At 39.6% G+C, this 18442-nt stretch overlaps 1 protein-coding gene and 1 long non-coding RNA gene across 4 annotated transcripts in view; one reads left to right on the forward strand and one right to left on the reverse strand.

Moving 5' to 3' along the window:
- LOC124999803 (ankyrin repeat and BTB/POZ domain-containing protein BTBD11-A) overlaps nucleotides 1-18442 on the reverse strand; it is a 174787-nt gene that overhangs the window by 26492 nt on the left and 129853 nt on the right. For all 3 annotated transcript variants that reach the window (XM_047574879.1, XM_047574880.1, XM_047574878.1), the window contains exon 3: nucleotides 6290-6497. In XM_047574879.1, coding sequence (XP_047430835.1) covers nucleotides 6290-6497 — 208 coding nt within the window. The remainder of the gene's footprint in view (nucleotides 1-6289; nucleotides 6498-18442) is intronic.
- LOC124999809 overlaps nucleotides 927-18442 on the forward strand; it is a 53850-nt gene continuing 36334 nt past the window's right edge. The window contains exons 1-2 of the long non-coding RNA XR_007111230.1: nucleotides 927-1068; nucleotides 1474-1590. This is a non-coding gene — a long non-coding RNA (uncharacterized LOC124999809). The remainder of the gene's footprint in view (nucleotides 1069-1473; nucleotides 1591-18442) is intronic.

Here is an 18442-nt window from a genome sequence, read left to right on the forward strand (position 1 = left end):
AATGATAATACCACTCAGATGTAAAATCCCTTACTTGTGTCCAAATGGGTTTAATGCTTCAACAAAAGAGAAGCTTTTCCAGAGATGCAGAGCTGAAGCCAACGCATACTTTATTTAGCCTTTTCTGACTAAACAAAAGAGATTTCCTGACATGCAACGTTTAACAATTAACAATCCACGCTTGCTTGTTTGAAGAAACATCTGCCATCTTTACACTGACAACTTTGTACATTGTGCACTAGAATTTTGGGACGTTCATGTACATCACTTCAACATAAAATCACTCATAAAGATTTAGAAAAAAACTGATATTTTGCAAATCTATGTTTGTTAATTTCACTGCAAAACTTTCTTCAACCCTAAGCTGTAACATAAACATGCTAGCTAACGCTTCATCTCTAATATCTACAACTTTTTAAAAGTAAAAGATGCTTTTCTATCCAAAATGTATTTTTTTTGTTTATATTAGATTAGCTGCCTCCTCAGATGGGACTGTACAGAAGTAGATAGATGGATAAAACAGGAGGCATCTGATCTGATCTGATCACAAGTGACCAGCCTAGAGTACAGTTGTGAACATATGCAGGACGTGTTGCAGCTAAATAATAAACAAACTTAATAAAAAATTAACAAAATGAAGTAAGTCAATAAGAGTAAACAGTGTTTGATTGGCGGTTAATAATTGAGGGGTGGAGATATGTGCTGTCAGTGAGCGGGAGAAACATTGCACACATTATTGCAGTTATTTAATTTTCATTTTAAGATAATAATAATAAAAAAATAACTGAAATTCAAGGCATTTTTTTTTTCTTTATCGGGATCGAGAACAGATAAGCAAAATTTTAAAAACCCGATTTTCATTTTCTGTTTCTAAAAACAGAAAACTTCCGGTCGCATATTTTGCGACCGGAAGTTGTCGTTTTCAAAGTAGGAGCACGCATGAGGACGGTAGTCACGGTACTGCGACAGAAGTTGGTGGACATGGAACAGTACGTTGTTTTTCGCAACAATAAAAGAGTCTCGGTGAAGAAGGACCTGACTGCAGAAGAACTAAACTGCATATTTCAGGTAAAAAAAACAAAAAATAACTACATATAATCAGGGAATAGTTAGCTACTAGCTAACATTACTCTGACAAGCCTTGTTTTGCTAGCATGTCAAAAAATCACGTCAATCACGCATTTTAGCCAGGGCTAGCTAGGGAAACCACATAGAAGTCATATTTTTTTTTTTAAACACAGCACTTTGAACACGGCAACTTCCGGTTTCAAAATACGAAAAAAAAACGAGCGCTTTTTTGCTTTTAGAAGCAGAAATTGACCAGTTTCTAAAGTTTTGTTTATCCATTCTCCACTCTGATGAAGAAAAATGCCTTGAATTTCCATTTTAACTTCTGAATTTTAAAAATGAAAATCAAATAACTCCATTAGCTCATTTTTATTTATTTATCTTTAAATATCCTTTTCTGAACAGAATATCCAAAGACCAAAACAAACACGAATCCGACCCATCATGTGCCCAAGTCTTCATGTCAGGACACATAACAGCTGTTCGTGGTTCTGAAACAGCGGTAGAGATTCATTAGAGCTGGTGAGTACTTGCATAACCGGTGTGAAGCTGAGATCAGACCTCAAGTGCTGGCTGGGGACGCATGTTGGGAGGCATTTTAATGAACACAGGTACTTAAAGTGAGCCAATTTGCAATCAGGTCTGAACTGGGGTAGAGGCGTCTCTGTTTTCCTGTATGCCCACGGTGAAAAGTACACATTTGTAATAATTACCCTCTCTTGTAAAATGTTCCTTTCTCCACTCAGTGAACTTATGATAAACACAACAACCTACGCTAATGATTTCTGCAGTGGCCTTCTCCTTAAAGCAGGTAAATGGTAGACGAAACCCTCAAAACTTCTCATTAGGGTGATATTACGCTTCTACTCTCCCCCAGATGTGTACTCATGTTTTAATGAACTTAACTAATCTCAATGCTTTTAACAACAAATGCAGTTATTCTACATGAAATCCTCAATTATAATCGTATTAGGAGTAATTCTAGCTCACCAGATCCCAGATTAGTTAATAAAACTGACTACAGGGCTTTTAAAACCACAAAGTAGTCTCAGACGCACATTATAAACCCTTTAAACATCAAATTAAATGGGTTGATTTCATGTTATAGTCATTTAAATTATATTACGCATCCATCAGTTAAGGTTTCTGTAGAGCTTTTCTCCTTCATGACCCTCTGGGAACCATAATTCCTCCCAAAAAAAAAAAAAAAAAAAAGATTTCAAAACACAAGCTCGTACCCAGCTGAGAGAAACCCCGTGGGACCGTTATGTTTACCGTTCACGCAGCTGTCTCGTCCGTCTGTAAATCTGCTGTAAGCACATGTTTAATCAAGGCAGCAGCTTTAAGATATCGACACGCCGCTGTTTGACTGCTCTACATATTCGTACGACGGTTTCTTCATTCTCAGCCGAAGCCATCGCCGTCTTCACACCTTCAGTCTGCCAGGAATTTGAACTCGGCTGAAAATCCAACGTGACAATTCAAAAAAAAAAAAAAAAAAAAAACCTCCTCCCTTTTTCTTGGAGATTTAACTGATGCATGATTCCCGACAGGCGTAGTTACAGTCCAAGGTTTGAAAAAAAAAGATGAGGGGCCCAGTCGGGAATGAAAACACAGAGGGTAATGTTATCCATCGATACAGACAGCGGGCCTGCAGCGACAACCAACACCCAGAGCTGCCAGCTTAAAAGAGAAAGAGTCTGGCTCAAAATACTGAATATATCAGAGAACCATAACCTGCTGCGGCTCGTTTACTATTTTAGCTCCGTCTGGATTCTTTATCTTTCCCTTTTCCCTAATTCAGAGTCAGGTAGAGCAATGACTCACAGCTGAGGTGTAAAAGTCGTCTCAGTAATTTGGTAATTTTCCACCTCACAGAAGCTAAAGTTTCCCCAAAACAACCCTAAAGGATTATTTCATCTCCTTTAATCATATTCCGTCTCACCCCGCTTCGTTACTTGGGCCTGTTCTACTTGTCTTCAACCTTTCAGCCGAATGCTAAAGAGAGAATCTTCTCTCCAGGGACCCGGGTGCCCGCTGACATGTCACTCCGCCTGACATTCCTCCGGCTCCCCGGGGTCGTCAGGATGGAGTTTTATCTCTCTCCGAGTGGAGGAAAGATGTTGGAATATCTGTCCATCCGAGTGAAGTCCCCCTGGCCTCCATCAATCTCCCCGCTGCCTGGGGAAGTGTCATGCAGCTTCTTACCAGATCGCTTGTGGGGCGAAAAAACTCGTGCAAGGAAGCTAGGAATGTCTGCGCTGACTGGTACTGCCGGGAAGCGACATCGGCAATATGGACGGATGAATAAACGGAGGAGCGTTTAGCGCCGGCCAGACAACACGATTCAAACACCATTTCCTTGTAACAAATGATTTCAATCACAGGAAGAGGAGCACACACCAAAGTGAGCAGTTAATATGACCCATTTTTGGGGACGTTTTATAAAAAAAAAAACTCTTTCATTTCTACTTTGTAAAAGCAGAATAGCTCAGAAGAGCTGTTCTATAAGCGAGAAGCACAATAAACAAAGCTCAGCTCAGACCACAAGTCTGGTTTTAAAATCCTATTCAAGTTTTATATCTTTACAGATGTGCTCATGTGAAACCTGCACACACTACAAGATTTAAAATGAGCGTGCAACGTACAGTATTATTCATTTATTTTTTATTAATGTTTAAAACTCTGCATAATTAAGGGCATTATGCTTTGAGTGACAGGTCGTAGCTTGAGCTACAGGTAGCAGAGAATTGGGTGGGCGGGTCTCAACATCGGACACAATCCCCTGATCCATATTTGGAATATAATTGCGTGTGGGCGGAGTAAAGCTCATCCAACATGGCGACTGCAGGCTCCGCCCATTCCAGGGTTCATTTTTCGAAGTATAGAATCCAACAGTTGACGTCACGATGGATTTGTCAATGGTATATACAGTCAGTGGTGGACTGTTATGCCAGCTAACATTAGTGTAGCATACTGTCAGCTGATCTTTGCCATGGCAGACTTGTTTCTCTCATTGGTTATTGGTTAGCAAGTACTGGAATATCAAAGTAGTGGTATCAAACATCACTAATGTCTGTATCATGGGCCCAGATGAAAACCTAAACTTCACTAAAAACATGTTTTGTGAAATTTTAGAGACGTCTCCTTAAATATAGCCCCTTTTGTATTTTTGCCGGGTATGGTACTTTTATGGATTTGTACAGATAAGCATAAAATTGATGCATGCATGAGGGTTTAATCTGTGGATGCAGTGAACAGTTTTAAGATACCAGCATGCATGCACAGTGCTACAACATCATAAAACTCACACAAATGAGAAATAAATGATGAAACACAAACACAAGGACAAACTTTCCCACTCGGCCGAATTACCACAATTCATTTCTCTGTATTTAGACTATTACTATTATTATTATTGAAATCTACTGAATCCCTGTTCTTTCATTTCCTCTGTATGTTTTATTCTTATTATTAATATAATAACCAATAAGCGCATTGATGAATAAGAGACAATTTTGCTGCTCTCTAAATGCATCCATCACTTTTCGCCACATTTTCAGAGAGACATAATTTGAGCTTCGTTTCAAAATACTAGATACTACACCTGTAAACGACCCACTTTTCCTTCCTCTGTATTTTCAACCAGTAATAAAATCTACCACCATTAAATAAACAGCTTCCCTCTCACGCAGCAGGCAGCACCATCCACTTTAGTCTGTTTTCTTTTAATTCATATTAACGGGAATAAGAAGCAGAGCTGGTATTCTGCTTAAAGGCTCGGAGGAAATGAAGTGTTCTTTTTCCTTTTGTGTTGACGGCCATACGTCTCCTTTGATTCGCTTTGCCCTGATTATATCCGAACCTCGGTAAAAAGAAATAAATAATGGAGAACACAAATAAAAAGAAGAATCTTGTTAGCGGTAATAGACGAGGCTGCCACATGGAGGAAAAATGGAGCTTAATATAATCAAATGTGAGCCACCCTTATTCAAAAGTAGACTCAAATACAACATTGTGCACTATACTGACAAGACATCTATCCTACGCATAGCCTTCAGAGCACAGATCTACTTCCAACCTAAGACATGGACAGAAACTGCTTGGCCTTTAAGTTGGTCATAAAGCAACTGTTGCTCTTTAGAAGCTAGCAAGGTAACAACCAGCTAGCTTAAAAAAAGGAAATGTCCAGTCTCTCCAACACTATATTAACCTATATACGACATATTACATGTTCATGTGGACTTTTCTTGTAATCGCAGCCATCGTTAAAGACAGCTATAGAGTCAAGAGACGGTTAGCTTAGCTTAGCTTAGCAATAAAGACTGAAACATTCAACAGCAATTCAACCCTGACCAAACGCGTTCACTTCTGAGGTCATGAATGCCATAGGAGGGCGCTGTTCCTATTTAAATACAGCAACAGAGTCAGAGACTGTTAGCTTAGCTTAGCATTAAACACTGAGCTGTGAACACAGTAAACCCATTGGAGGAGAAGTGGAAGTTACATAGCTACATTTATCCTCAACCACGGGCCACACGTGTTCCTACATGTACAATATCGTAAACATTTTCCACTGGATGACTCAAATTATTCTCACTGTTGGCTATTTTAAGTTTATCGTTTGAATGCATGAGGAGTTTAAATGACCGTCTCGTTTTGTGAGGATCTAACCTTTACATTTGGTCTTAGCTTTTGTCTAAGTTCCCTGTTGAATTTTAAGCTAGACAAATTGCATTAGTTCTGGGTATATGTGTGAAAACGTGGGCCTCCATGAATTCAAACTGATTGTTAAGTCTTTGATGACTCGTACAAGTGGACGGCGTCCTGGTTTTCGCCTGAGTTAACTCTTTAACTGGCTTTAACTGCACAGTTTACCTTTTTAGTAGTAGAGAGTAAATAGCTTAATTTCTCATTTTGTATGCATTTTCTAACCATTGCTTATCATTCAACTTTTAGGATACACAATTTTGCTCATGTGTAAACACATTATCTGATATCTACTTTTGAACAGACGACCATAGCTCGGAAATATACATCCTACAGCTTCAGAATTTATATTGTATGAATCTTTATAATTGTGTGAACATTTTAATAATGATATGTCAAAATACTCAGTTTCCAGTGTACGCAATTAATATAGATTAAAAATGAATGATGTTTAGTTGTGATTAACTGTATTCGTGATTCGTGGTGAAATCGAGGCCACCGCTGGACTCACCTCTCCGTCTGTAAGGTGACTTTCGAGGGCTCAACGTTGGGGTTCTCCCACTCCATCTGCGGGCAGTGCATGAAGTAACACAGGGTGTAGAGGGCCTCCGGCTCCCAGTGCACCGTGGTGTTGGTCTTCTGGTGCACCGGAGTCCCGTTGCTGGGGTTCTTGATGTGCAGCGGCTGCAGGTGGTGCATGGCCCGGGCCACCAGATCACCTGGAGGACAGTTTCAAAGCGTGAGACGTGTACAGGGAGTGTGACTCAGGCAGAAATTCGTGAAAGAGAAAGAAAACAACATTGTGTAGATCTATAATAAAGTCCTACGCTTTGCCTTCAGAGCACAGATCTACTTCCTACAGCACTCTTTTGACACACGAGTACTCTCATCACTTCTGTGATGAAGCAGAGCCTCATTCACACACCCTCTGATTCACCGTGCATTTAGTCATACACATCAGCCCACGCAGTCCCGAGTGGGGAAATTGCAGCCTTGATGTGAAATCTCATGCACATCATGCCTCCATCAGCAAAGCACTCAGACGTGTGAGCTCTTAGTCTTGTACTCGTTTTATCTTGTTTTTCTCTTCTTTTGTTCCCTCGTTAGACGCGACCACGTAGAGAGTCACGCACAAACATGTGTGTCAGTGTGCGCAAAATGTCAAATGAATGCTTTTTTAACTCTGTGGACTTCCTGTCGTGAGAAAGGACAAGATTGGTGATGAGCGACCAAACTTGGGATGGTACGATATGGTTAGCCCTGGTTGTAGTCTACTCTCACTAATGATGTCCTCATTCTTATGGTGTGTTCAATTTGTACTCAGAAGTCGGAATTTCCAAGTTTTTCTACTGGAATCCTCACGTGGAGTCCTCACTATCCCCGAGCTGAGTTACCAAGATGGCCGCCCCGTGTGTAACCAGCTAGAAGCTCCTGTAATACTCTAGTTTATTAGCACTTCTGATTAGTTTTTGCTGCATTAAATCGGTCGTACAGACAGTATTTTTCGACATACATACGTTGAAATGCTGTTACAGTATAGTTTATGTTTTTCATGTGTTATATGGGAACTACAAGCCCATGTCATGCTAACAACGGCTAAAAACAATAGCCTGGTAAAACCAAAAGAGTGCCAAACACCATCGTGGCAAATTGTGTTTTTGTTTTTTTCTACATTTACATTAAACAAGTAAAACTTAAGAATATTTTTTTTTATAAATGTCTGCCTCGTGTGACCTTGTAGATTTCATCACTGTAAATAATTCTAGTTAAAGTCAGTTCAAGTTGCTTGTTCGATTTACAATTTGTGTAGCTTAATTATCCTAAATTTAGTTTAACATTATACTAGTAATAATATTAGTTAATATCAAGAATTAAAAAAAAAAAAATTTTTCAAAAAACTTCACTGCACTCATAAAATGTAAATATTGAGTTATATTCGGACAAATCAAGAGCTTGGACGTGGCCATCTTGTTTTCCGACTTCTGTAACTGGAACGCTGATAACTCAGGTGTGACATTATTCTCAGTGCTGAATTCCCACCTGCGAGGTAAATGGAACTCAATCTTTCCTTCTTCTTTGCTTTGGAAATCTGAAACATTTCCTTAGTTCAGTTTTCCTGAGGTCAGAGCCAGTGGGTTCATAGAACCCAGGTTACACTGATAACTCTTGCTTCCACTATACTCACAGTTGCTTTAGACGACGTTGTCTCTGGAAAACAATTGTAGCTGGCTGATGTAACAATCATTGCTACCACTACTGTGGGAATGTTGCCACAGACACTGGATTTAAATCTGACATTTACCTGGCCCTGATTAGCTTGTTTTAACATCATTAATCTCTTAAGGGGAACGTTTGCTCCTCAGACACGCTTTGGGTGCTGCATGTAAATAAAAAAGTAATCTGTATTTCACAAGTTAAAGTTCACAAAGACATTTTGATGGAGTACTTTCTGGAACTGGAACGCCGATAACTCAGCTGTCAAACCACATGTTTGATGATTACAGCTCTACAGAGGTCGCAACTTCGGTTTACACAAATCACATTTTATTATTTCCCCTCCTTACAAACCTTATAACTGAACATTTGTGCGTGCAGATTTATTTTCAGAGGATCCCTGAATACATTTCCTATGACAAATGTGGTCTTTTTAAAAAAACATTTTTTATAGAGGATCGATTTCAAGCTGTGTGCGTCCTCCGCAGGATCAGGGAGCAAATGGAAGTCAGAGGAGATTTTTACAGTTCTAATAGTGTCGATCACCAGAGGAGGTATTAATTTGACATTCTGAAATCAAGTGCGTCTCTACTTCGGTAGCAGATATTTAGCGTCGACATTTAGAGAGTCATAATTCCCTGATTTAGACTGCTTCACAGCGGGTTTATCGACGAGCTCATTAGTGATGCATTTAAGAATAACGACGTTGCTCCGAGAGGGAAAACACTGCACTGAGAGCCCGCGGGTTGATTGCTCTGAAAAATTTATATCCCCATTGATCTAATTATTTACTCAGTTTACTGGACCGCTGGAGGTTGTGGAGGAATATGGACACTGAGCTAAGACAGAAAATGCCAAGCTGACCGGATGTATGAGTAATAATAAAATATGTGTGAAAGTTTGAAGCTCTGAGCTGAAATAAATTTCTGATCCGGGTTTGATTGTTTGTTCTAGAAATACTCACTGTGAGGAACACTGGCTTGTTTTGAAACCTCATTCCTTAGACGGAGTGACACGGTGAGTCTAAAGGCCCCCGACAGAGCTCACAGCCCAATTTTCTCATAGGCCGGCAAACAAAAAACATTAAGTGCATCGATAAATAATTGAATACAAGGCCAAACATGCTCTGATTTCATGATTGTGCTCCAAGATGGACATGTTGATCAAATATGGTCACTTCTGAGCTGGACCATCCATCCGACTGATGTACTGCTGGGTCACATGCTGCGTTCAAAGTCATGTAACGATGTGTGCACAAACGTCTTGGACTTTAAGTCAGCCTTAACAGGTTGTGACGTTTGCTGCTAGGCTAATAGTTTACAAGCTACTTACTATAGGAGATGTGAAGACATAGTTTCTAGATGTGGCTGAGGACATATGACAAATTTACTATAACAAAATTTTACTTGATTGACGAAATAAGCTCTATTTAATGACAGCATTAGAGTCAGTTAGCTTAGCTTAGCTTAGCTTAACATGAAGACTGAAGGATCAGCAAACTCCTTACAACCTCTTGTGACAAACTTGTGAATGCCAAAAGAGGATGATGTTCACATGGACTTTTCGCATTAAATTTAAAAGCAGCAATCATCAGGAGCTTAGCTTAGCATAAAGGCTAAGATGCCATCACAACCTCATCATAAATAACCTTTTAAGAGGGTGTGAATACCATACTGCTGTTTATATGAATGCGATAAACCCAATCCAGATGGCAATAGTCCCGGGCAACAGTTAGCTTAGCTTAGCATAAAGACTGAAGCATCAGTAAACACATCACAATTTGTGAAAGTTTCCACTTACGAAGTTTTCTTGTGAATGTGAAAAACACAACTCAGTTTAAAGGCAGCAATAGAGTCAAGAAACAGTTAGCTTAGCATAAATATTGAAACATCTACAAACATATCACAACTTGTAAAATCTGACCTTAACAAAAATTCCGTTAGGAGATAGCAAATGCATTAAACCCAACCGGATTTAGAGGCAGCAATAGACAGACAGTTAGCGTAGCTTAGCATAAAAGCTAAAAGGTCATCACAACTTCATCAAAAATGATCTTTTAAGAGGGTGTGATCACCACAAGAGGGTGTTGTTTATATGGTCTTTTCTTGTGAATGCGATTAACCCAGTCCAGGCAGCAATAGTGCTAGGTGACATTTAGCTTAGTATAAAGACTGAAGCATCAGTAAACACATCACAACTACTGAATAAATTAACAATTATTGAATTTGTGTGGAAAGCACTCATAGATGATGTAGTTCTTCTAATATCAGACCAGAAAACACGTCTGGACTCTACAAAATATGGATTTTGTCTTTTGATTTTGGCGTCTTTCTTTCTTTCTGCAGCCACAGCTACAAGAATATTGGAGCGTTTAATTGGTTAATCAATCTATATTAATCCCGAATTATGACACTCATAAATCATTTAGCGATCAAAAATGCTGACCACTCCCCTGTTGCGACTTCTCAAGTGGAAGAATGTGTTGGTTTCCTCTGTTTGAGGTGCTGACCAGACAAATAATGTGAGGATGTTAAAGAAAAAAAATCAATACAGCCTTTAAACATTACAATCCTAAGACTTGCAGCTCTGCAGAAATGTGACACACACTATGCATGTTTGGTACATAGTAACATTTAGCAGGTAGAATAAATAGAGCATGCTACTCAGGATGTGTTTACACGGTGTGCCATAGGCCTGAATACTAAGACGAGAACTGAGGCATTAATAAACATTAAGAAAATGAAACAAAGATGACTGAATATGCATTTATGAAACACTTTGCTCAATGGGAAACAATGAGAAAACCATAAAACAGACAAGCTCCAAGAACTAACGACGCTCCCCTGAGGTTTGCCGAGTGAAAAACAAAGCTCTTTAAACCGCAACAAGCCCATGAATAACAGACCACATCCAGTTCTTCACCACAGCTAATATTAAAGGCAGGCAGCATGCAAACAGTTAAACCGCCGCTGTCCCCCTGAGCTAAACCCAGCGTCGGAGCCAATAATCAAGCTTTCCTTGCCTTCATTAATTGTTCCTGTGACTTTGGTTTTGTCAGTGGGACAACATTTTCTCTCATCTCCTTTGCTGTAATTATCTAACCAACACTCCTATGGGGTTCATGCTTCATCTCATTTGAATTAATCATAGGGGACAGCTTAGTGTCTTCCTTTCTCCTAGCCAAGTCTTTCCCCCTTTGGAAGGACTCATTACCGAGCAAAACTTCGTTCCCTATTCCCTGTGAAGGAACGGTGAAACAGCACAAAAAAGCTTAAACCGCCTACTATAATGAAATGTCTTCAAATTAAGTCAAACAAAAGCCGTAAAAACATTAAATGGCATCATTAAAAACATTTAAAACAGAACTTCGCTCTGAGCTAAATGCTAACACAGTTTGTTGCTAAATACCGTATCACACTACACACAGGTGGTGATCGACTATGCATGCTAAACATTAGCATTTTAGGATTTTTATTAAAGGTTAGCATGCTAGCATATCCAAAAAGATGAAAAAATTGGTTTGCAGAGTTTCTCAAAGATGTTTTGAGTACCATTCACTGGAAAAAAGAAGTCAGGATCAAGCTACAGGTAGCTATCTGGCTGCTAATGGACACTAGCCATACGAGTTTCTGATTGTGAACACCCGAAGATGTTACTACAGTCTTTCAGAGCTGAAGACGCTTGGATGAAATGTCTTCTAGAAGCTTTACGTGCCCTTGTTTTCAGCTATTCTGGATACACAACGGCCTGGGTGACTGAGAATCAGACATTTAGCATGCTAGCATTAGCATTTAGGTCCGGCTGAAGTTGGTAGGAATACAGTTTATGACCTGATGATGGCGCTCAGCCAAACACTACAGGATGACTGTTTCAGTGAAGCTCTGGGAGCTGCCTGTTGACCGCCGGGTTAAGTAGGATACGTGAAACCCTGACACCATCGTGCGCTGCTTTAAATGTCGAAGGATCACAGTTCATCCTCTAGCAGACTTGAACAGTTGTTGAAACATTTCAATAACAAGGCAAACAACTCACAGTATAAAGAAATGTCAGCACTTTGACCCACATCATAAAGAGGTCACAAAACCCATAATTACACTGTGTAATTTATAACCGATGCACAATAACTAATGGAATTTAATAATCGTCTCTGAACAAGTCACTGATGATGACGCACCCTTCTTCATTAAAACTGACTGAGCAAAGCGTAGCCTGAACTATCCTTTCCACATGTTGCCATGCTGGCTGGATGTATTGTATGGTCCACGTTAAGTTTTCTCTGCGGTATACTTCACTCTACAGATATTTCACTTTTTAATTTTTGCAAGTCGAACAAAGCGCAGTGTAATTACAGTATGTTCTCATAACGAGAGGCCGCAGGGAACGCAGTAGGAGTTACCGTGCACGGACCATTGTGGTTTCTTGTCTCTGACTGACGTAGAATAATTTAGTTGTGATAAGTTCTTCTGCGAGACTGAAGCCTAAAGGCACTGTAACAATGAATTACAAAACGACGCACGACATGGGATGGTGATTAAAACAGGCAAACTTCAATATTACCAACAGTTAGTAGAGAGGACATTAACATATTTGAAAGAAAATGCAGGATGTTAAAGTCAATAAATCTGTGCAAACTCAGAGATTGATAGGCGTGTTTGCCCTTCCTCACATTTATAAAGTTTCTATTCTTCACTATAACACAAAGTCATGAGTAGCAAATGATGCATTCAGTACCCATTTTCTATTGTCTCTGACTGTAAAACCCCTTATTTGCATTTAAGTATGTGTATTGTTTTTTGTTTTGTTTTTTTACTCCTCTGCATGAATCTGTCCAGAAATGGAATTTTCCCCAATAGAGACTTGATACTGAAGCAGCTATTCGTTGTTTTTTTACCAAAGGTTTAGTGCAATTGTAGGTGAAAAGTTTAAGGAGAAAATATTTAAGAGTTTTGTCTGTAAATCCAGAACACATGCTGGTTTTTCCACAGAAATAGTGGAGCGTGGAGGCCCTTCTGGGAAGAAACAAGCTCAAATCCATCAAAAGAACAAAATGTTTAATGATAACGAGATGGATGAGATGCACGGAGTCAGTTCAGTTAATGTTCTGACAGGCTCAAAAACAAGTAGGGAACAGAGATACTGGAGGGTTAGGTCATGAGGACTAGCACTCTTTTTGGCTCATTCAGACTAAGTTATCTATTACAGTTCAGATGTGTGGTTCAGTTTCCCAACATAACCAAGGTGATAAGGGTTCAATTTGACCCCAATCAATGTTCATCATTCAAAAAATAACAGTAGAGAGAAGGTCAACTCACTGGTAGCAAGGGGTTATTTATGTAGTCAACAAATAAACAAAGTGCCTGACACAAAAACTTGGTCAACAAATTCATGTAAATCGTTTTCTGAAGGTAAAATGTGTTATAGTAATATTTTAGGATAATAGGAGGGTTAAATAAAGTTTGTTAGAAGGCATCAGTCAACTTGCAATAATGAGTAGCGACGTGTGGATCGATACTGAAATATCAATACCAGGTCTTTATGCTCTGAAATCGATTCTCAGATCAAAAATATCGATACTTTCGATACCAGGTGTTCATGCTCTGAAATCGATTCTCAAATCAAAAATATTGATACTTTCGATACCAGGTCTTTATGCTCTGAAATCGATTCTCAAATCAAAAATATTGATACTTTCGATACCAGGTCTTTATGCTCTGAAATTGATTCTAAAATCAAAAATATCGATACTTTCGATACCAGGTCTTAGTGCTCTGAAATCAATTCTCAAATCAAAATATCGATACTTTCGATACCAGGTCTTTATGCTCTGAAATCGATTCTCAAATCAAAAATATCGATACTTTCAATACCAGGTCTTTATGCTCTGAAATCGATTCTCAAATAAAAAATATCGATACTTTCGATACCAGGTCTTTATGCTCTGAAATCGATTCTCAAATCAAAAATATCGATACTTCCGATACCAGGTCTTCATGCTCTGAAATCGATTCTCAAATCAAAAATATCGATACTTTCGATACCAGATCATTATGCTCCGAAATCAATTCTCAAATCAAAAATATCGATACTTCCGATACCAGGTCTTTATGCTCTGAAATCGATTCTCAAATCAAAATATCGATACTTTCGATACCAGGTCTTTATGCTCTGAAATCGATTCTCAAATCAAAAATATCGATACTTCCGATACCAGGTCTTTATGCTCTGAAATCGATTCTCAAATCAAAAATATCGATACTTCCGATACCAGGTCTTCATGCTCTGAAATCGATTCTCAAATCAAAAATATCGATACTTTCGATACCAGGTCATTATGCTCTGAAATCGATTCTCAAATCAAAAATATCGATACTTTCGATACCAGGTCTTTATGCTCTGAAATTGATTCTCAAATCAAAATATCGATACTTTCGATACTTTTAGTGTTTGAAACAGCATCGATTTGGTGGCGAGTTTTAGCCCAGCTTTTGGTCTCTTCCTACTCTAAAGGGAAATATCTGGTCTTTTAACTGCCAAACGTTAAACCCAGCTGTATCTGGCTACTGTTTGACGTAGAACAGATAAGTATACAGTTGGTTAATGCCAACATTTATTCCCAAAACTTAAGGAACTCTAGTAAACAGTGTTAGGAAGTCTCCAGGCTGCACCAAAACATCAGAGCTGAGTGCCGCGACTATAAAAACACAGACACAACTAATTGAAGAGACACTTGACCTGATGTGATTTAAATGTTTTTAATGCAGTCCGTAAAGCAGCAAGCAAGTCCATAATTCAAGCAGACAAAGTCACACGAAGCAACCTCTTATCAAGTGTGACCCAAATATCATCTCCGCGACGCGGCTGTTGTGCTCCCTAATGGGACGACTGAGATGGAAGATTCCTTTCGCCGTCCTCTGACACGCTGCCACGGCCCTAAGCTCCCCGGGGGCCGTGGAGAGGGACAGTTAATCATGGCTCGGTAATACGAGCAACTCGCGAGCTCTGCCTGTGGGTCACATTAGCGATTCCATGGCAACTATTAATCACAGTCAATTACAGGACATGTCACCATCAACGCAGAACTAGCAGATACTTTTACCAGCAAGTGGAAATTAATCACCGGCAGATGTGTTTAAGATGGGACACGTGAAGGAGGGTCGCTGACGACGAATAGACATATGCAGCCGTTATTTTTACACATGTTATTTCACTCAACAGGTGTTTTAATAATCTTGTGATGTCATAATAGGTCGAGTAGCCAGTAGTTCTATATTAAACTAGTGCTATTTATAAATATATATTATTATTATCATTTTGCATTCGATGTCAAGCTATTCAAATAATATGCACATGTTCAAACATTCATTCTTTATATTTCAAAGAAGAACATAAACATACCTACATAACCCAGCTAAACATAGCTAAACTATTTAAACTTAGCTAAATAAGCTCCAGGATTTAACCTCCACTGTTAGCTTCCCTAGCTTCCCTCAAGAGGCTCTCGACCAATTGAGGGGAATCTAATCTAATCCGTGTGTAATATGCGGCCTCGTGATTGGCTTAGCAGTGACAGGGGCGGGGCCTACTGTGAACAGGAAGCTGAGATTGACAGGTATCTGCTAGTGTGAAACGGTGCGCTGTTGAGACAGCTACTGTATCGGTGACTGAAAGATATCGTCTTCTGCCTCCGTTTATCCCTTTACTAAAATATGTTGGTTTCGTGTTAATGTGTATTTAAAGAAATTGTAATTTGTGGGGGAAAATGTCTAATTAACCAAAGTTTTTTGCGACCTCCCTGCAGTGCCTCCATGGACCCCCTAAGGGTCACGGACCCCCTGTTGAAGACCTATGATCTAGAGCCATGTGCCACGTTGGTGGACTTGTAACCTTGTAGCGAACCAAAGACAAATAAAAACAACATATAACCAAAGTCTCACCTGATGCACCTACTAGTTCCAGTGTTTTTAACTGGACTTATATGACCCATTCTTTGTGCCAGTGAATAAACATGGAACAGCAGCACAGCACTAACCGGAAAGATGAGACTTAAAAACAAAATAAGAGAAGAGAAGAGAAGCAAGAACAAATAAAGTGCCTTCTCCTACGAATGCTATGTCATGCCTGATTCATTCTGAAGAGGAGCTCTCTGTATTCCAGATACTACACTCGAAATAAACCCGAACAAAGCAGTGAGTTCAAATGAGGTAAAGATGACACATAATAAGGAAGCTTCCCTGGCGCACGGTGAGAGAACTAATGGTTATTTAGTTCTAGTTACATTGGAGATATTAAGAACATTTTTTTTAGACTGACACTGAATTAAACAATGGCAGGAAGCTTCTGTTAGAATAAAGTTTAGCGTTGTCATCTTGCTTCTTTGAGGAGTCAGCGAAGGTACTGCAGAGACGTAGTAAAATCTTTGGTTGATTGTCCTTTTTTTATATATATATATGTACATATTGTGTATATTTTTTTAATTGTCCCCCTCAAACACTCTACTGTTGCACATGTTTGACAAGTCTTTGAATATTGAATGCAAAATGATAATAATTTATAAATAGCACTAGGCCGAGTTTTCTTTTTCTGCATGTAAGCATCTTGCAGATGCTGTAACCACCCGATGAATTAATTAAAACTGAATGTAACCGCAGTATAACTGGAGGCGAGCTCATAAACAGGAACACCTGAAGGCAGCAGCGCTGACGATGGGCTGGAGAATAATTTAAACATACATTTCTGAATTTACAAATCCTCATTCTGTGTTGTTTTGTGGCCATTTGTGGAGCATCTGAGCCAGCGAGAGTCCAATGTCCGGAGTTTGCTGCCTTTCCCACAGTCCACCCTGGAGGAAGCTTTGAGACATAATGAGGAATCAGGGTCCCGTGATGCAAGATGCTGCAAAATGTTATGAAACTTGTATTTAGGGAAAAGTTAAGTGCACGTCTCGCAGAGCCGGTGCTGCAGAGACATCGTGATTCCTTGTTTGTGGCCTTTGAGACGTGAGCAGAAAGCCCCTTTTGTCTGCTGCAGCTGTTCACTTCTGAACAAAAAGCAAACAAACAACAACACGAGAAAAGCCCGGTGCGCCGACGAAAGACGTGTAAGAGTCCCAGGGATGCCTGTTCATTAAGAAGTAAAACAAATTTCGCGAAAATAATGCAAGACCTTTCTCGATAACGACTTCTTTAAGAGGCTTCTGAGCCGCAGCTTCATTTTGTCTCAGTTTCTAATCTTAGTCTTTCTAGATATTTCCAGCCAGTGGAAATGGGGCGGGAGATTACACGTACTATGTCACTCGTCCCATTGCCATCATCTTTCCTGAAACTCACAGGAGGGGACTTCCAAATGGTTGCCACTTTTCACTTTCTAATGGCTCTTTTCGGGACTTTAATGGCTCTTATGTGAAGACGTGCAGAAGCACGACTGCAGCGGCGACTAATAAATAACATTCTTATGTGTGGTCTTTATTATCTGCCGTGTGTTTGAGCTTGAATAGTACCGCGCCATTCATATTTCAGGCGAGGGCCTCCTTTTGTTCCCTTTTTTTTAAAGAGGCGCCTCGCAATTACAGTACTGTAAAAGACTTGCCCGACCGTTTACTGAAGCGGCCGCTAAGCAGTGCAGCAAAACAAATCAAAAGTACGTTTGTGTTTGTGCGTGCTGAGAGGCGGCAACAGAGAAAAGTGTTCAGCCGGAGTAAATAAGCACCGACAGGGGACAGAAATTCAAGAGTCCACAATCATAATGAGGCCGTGCTTAGGGCTTTTAGCGAGAAATGATGTGACCATGTTTACTAGCTTAGCATGTATGCATGCTAATATTTGCCGGATGAGTCTACAATAATTGTAGCATGTGCCAATGTGCTCACAATAACAGTGCTCGCTCTTAGCTGGTGTCGTTTGATGAAGTTCACCAACTTAGCATGGCATGCTAGAATGCTAGCATATGTCAGATGAGGCTAATGAGAACTACATCAGTAGTTTATTCTCATTAGCCTAATTAGCAGCAGCAATTAAGACATTTTTGACCTGATTATGGAGCTAGATTTGAAAAATTTTTTTAGCCATAGATATTTCCAGTTCATGAATGTCAACTTCTAGGAAAATTCAGGGGGTTATCGGAGTCATTAGCATTTATCCTCTGGGAAGAATGAATATTTGTACCAAATACCAGAGCAAATATTGAGATTTCAGTCTGAACCTGGTGGACCAGCTGAAAGTTGGCTAGAATGGCTATGCAGCATGCTAATGATACCTTAAGATCAAGCATGATTTTGCAACATGCTAATGGTACCTTAAGATCAAGCATGGCTAAGCAGCATGCTAATGGTACCTTAAGATCAAGCATGGCTAAGCAGCATGCTAATGGTACCTTAAGATCAGGCATGGCTATGCAGCATGCTAATGGTACCTTAAGATCAAGCATGGCTAAGCAGCATGCTAATGGTACCTTA

Source organism: Mugil cephalus, chromosome 22 (assembly GCF_022458985.1).
Source record: "Mugil cephalus isolate CIBA_MC_2020 chromosome 22, CIBA_Mcephalus_1.1, whole genome shotgun sequence".
In the NCBI taxonomy this organism is placed as follows: Eukaryota; Metazoa; Chordata; class Actinopteri; order Mugiliformes; family Mugilidae; genus Mugil; species Mugil cephalus.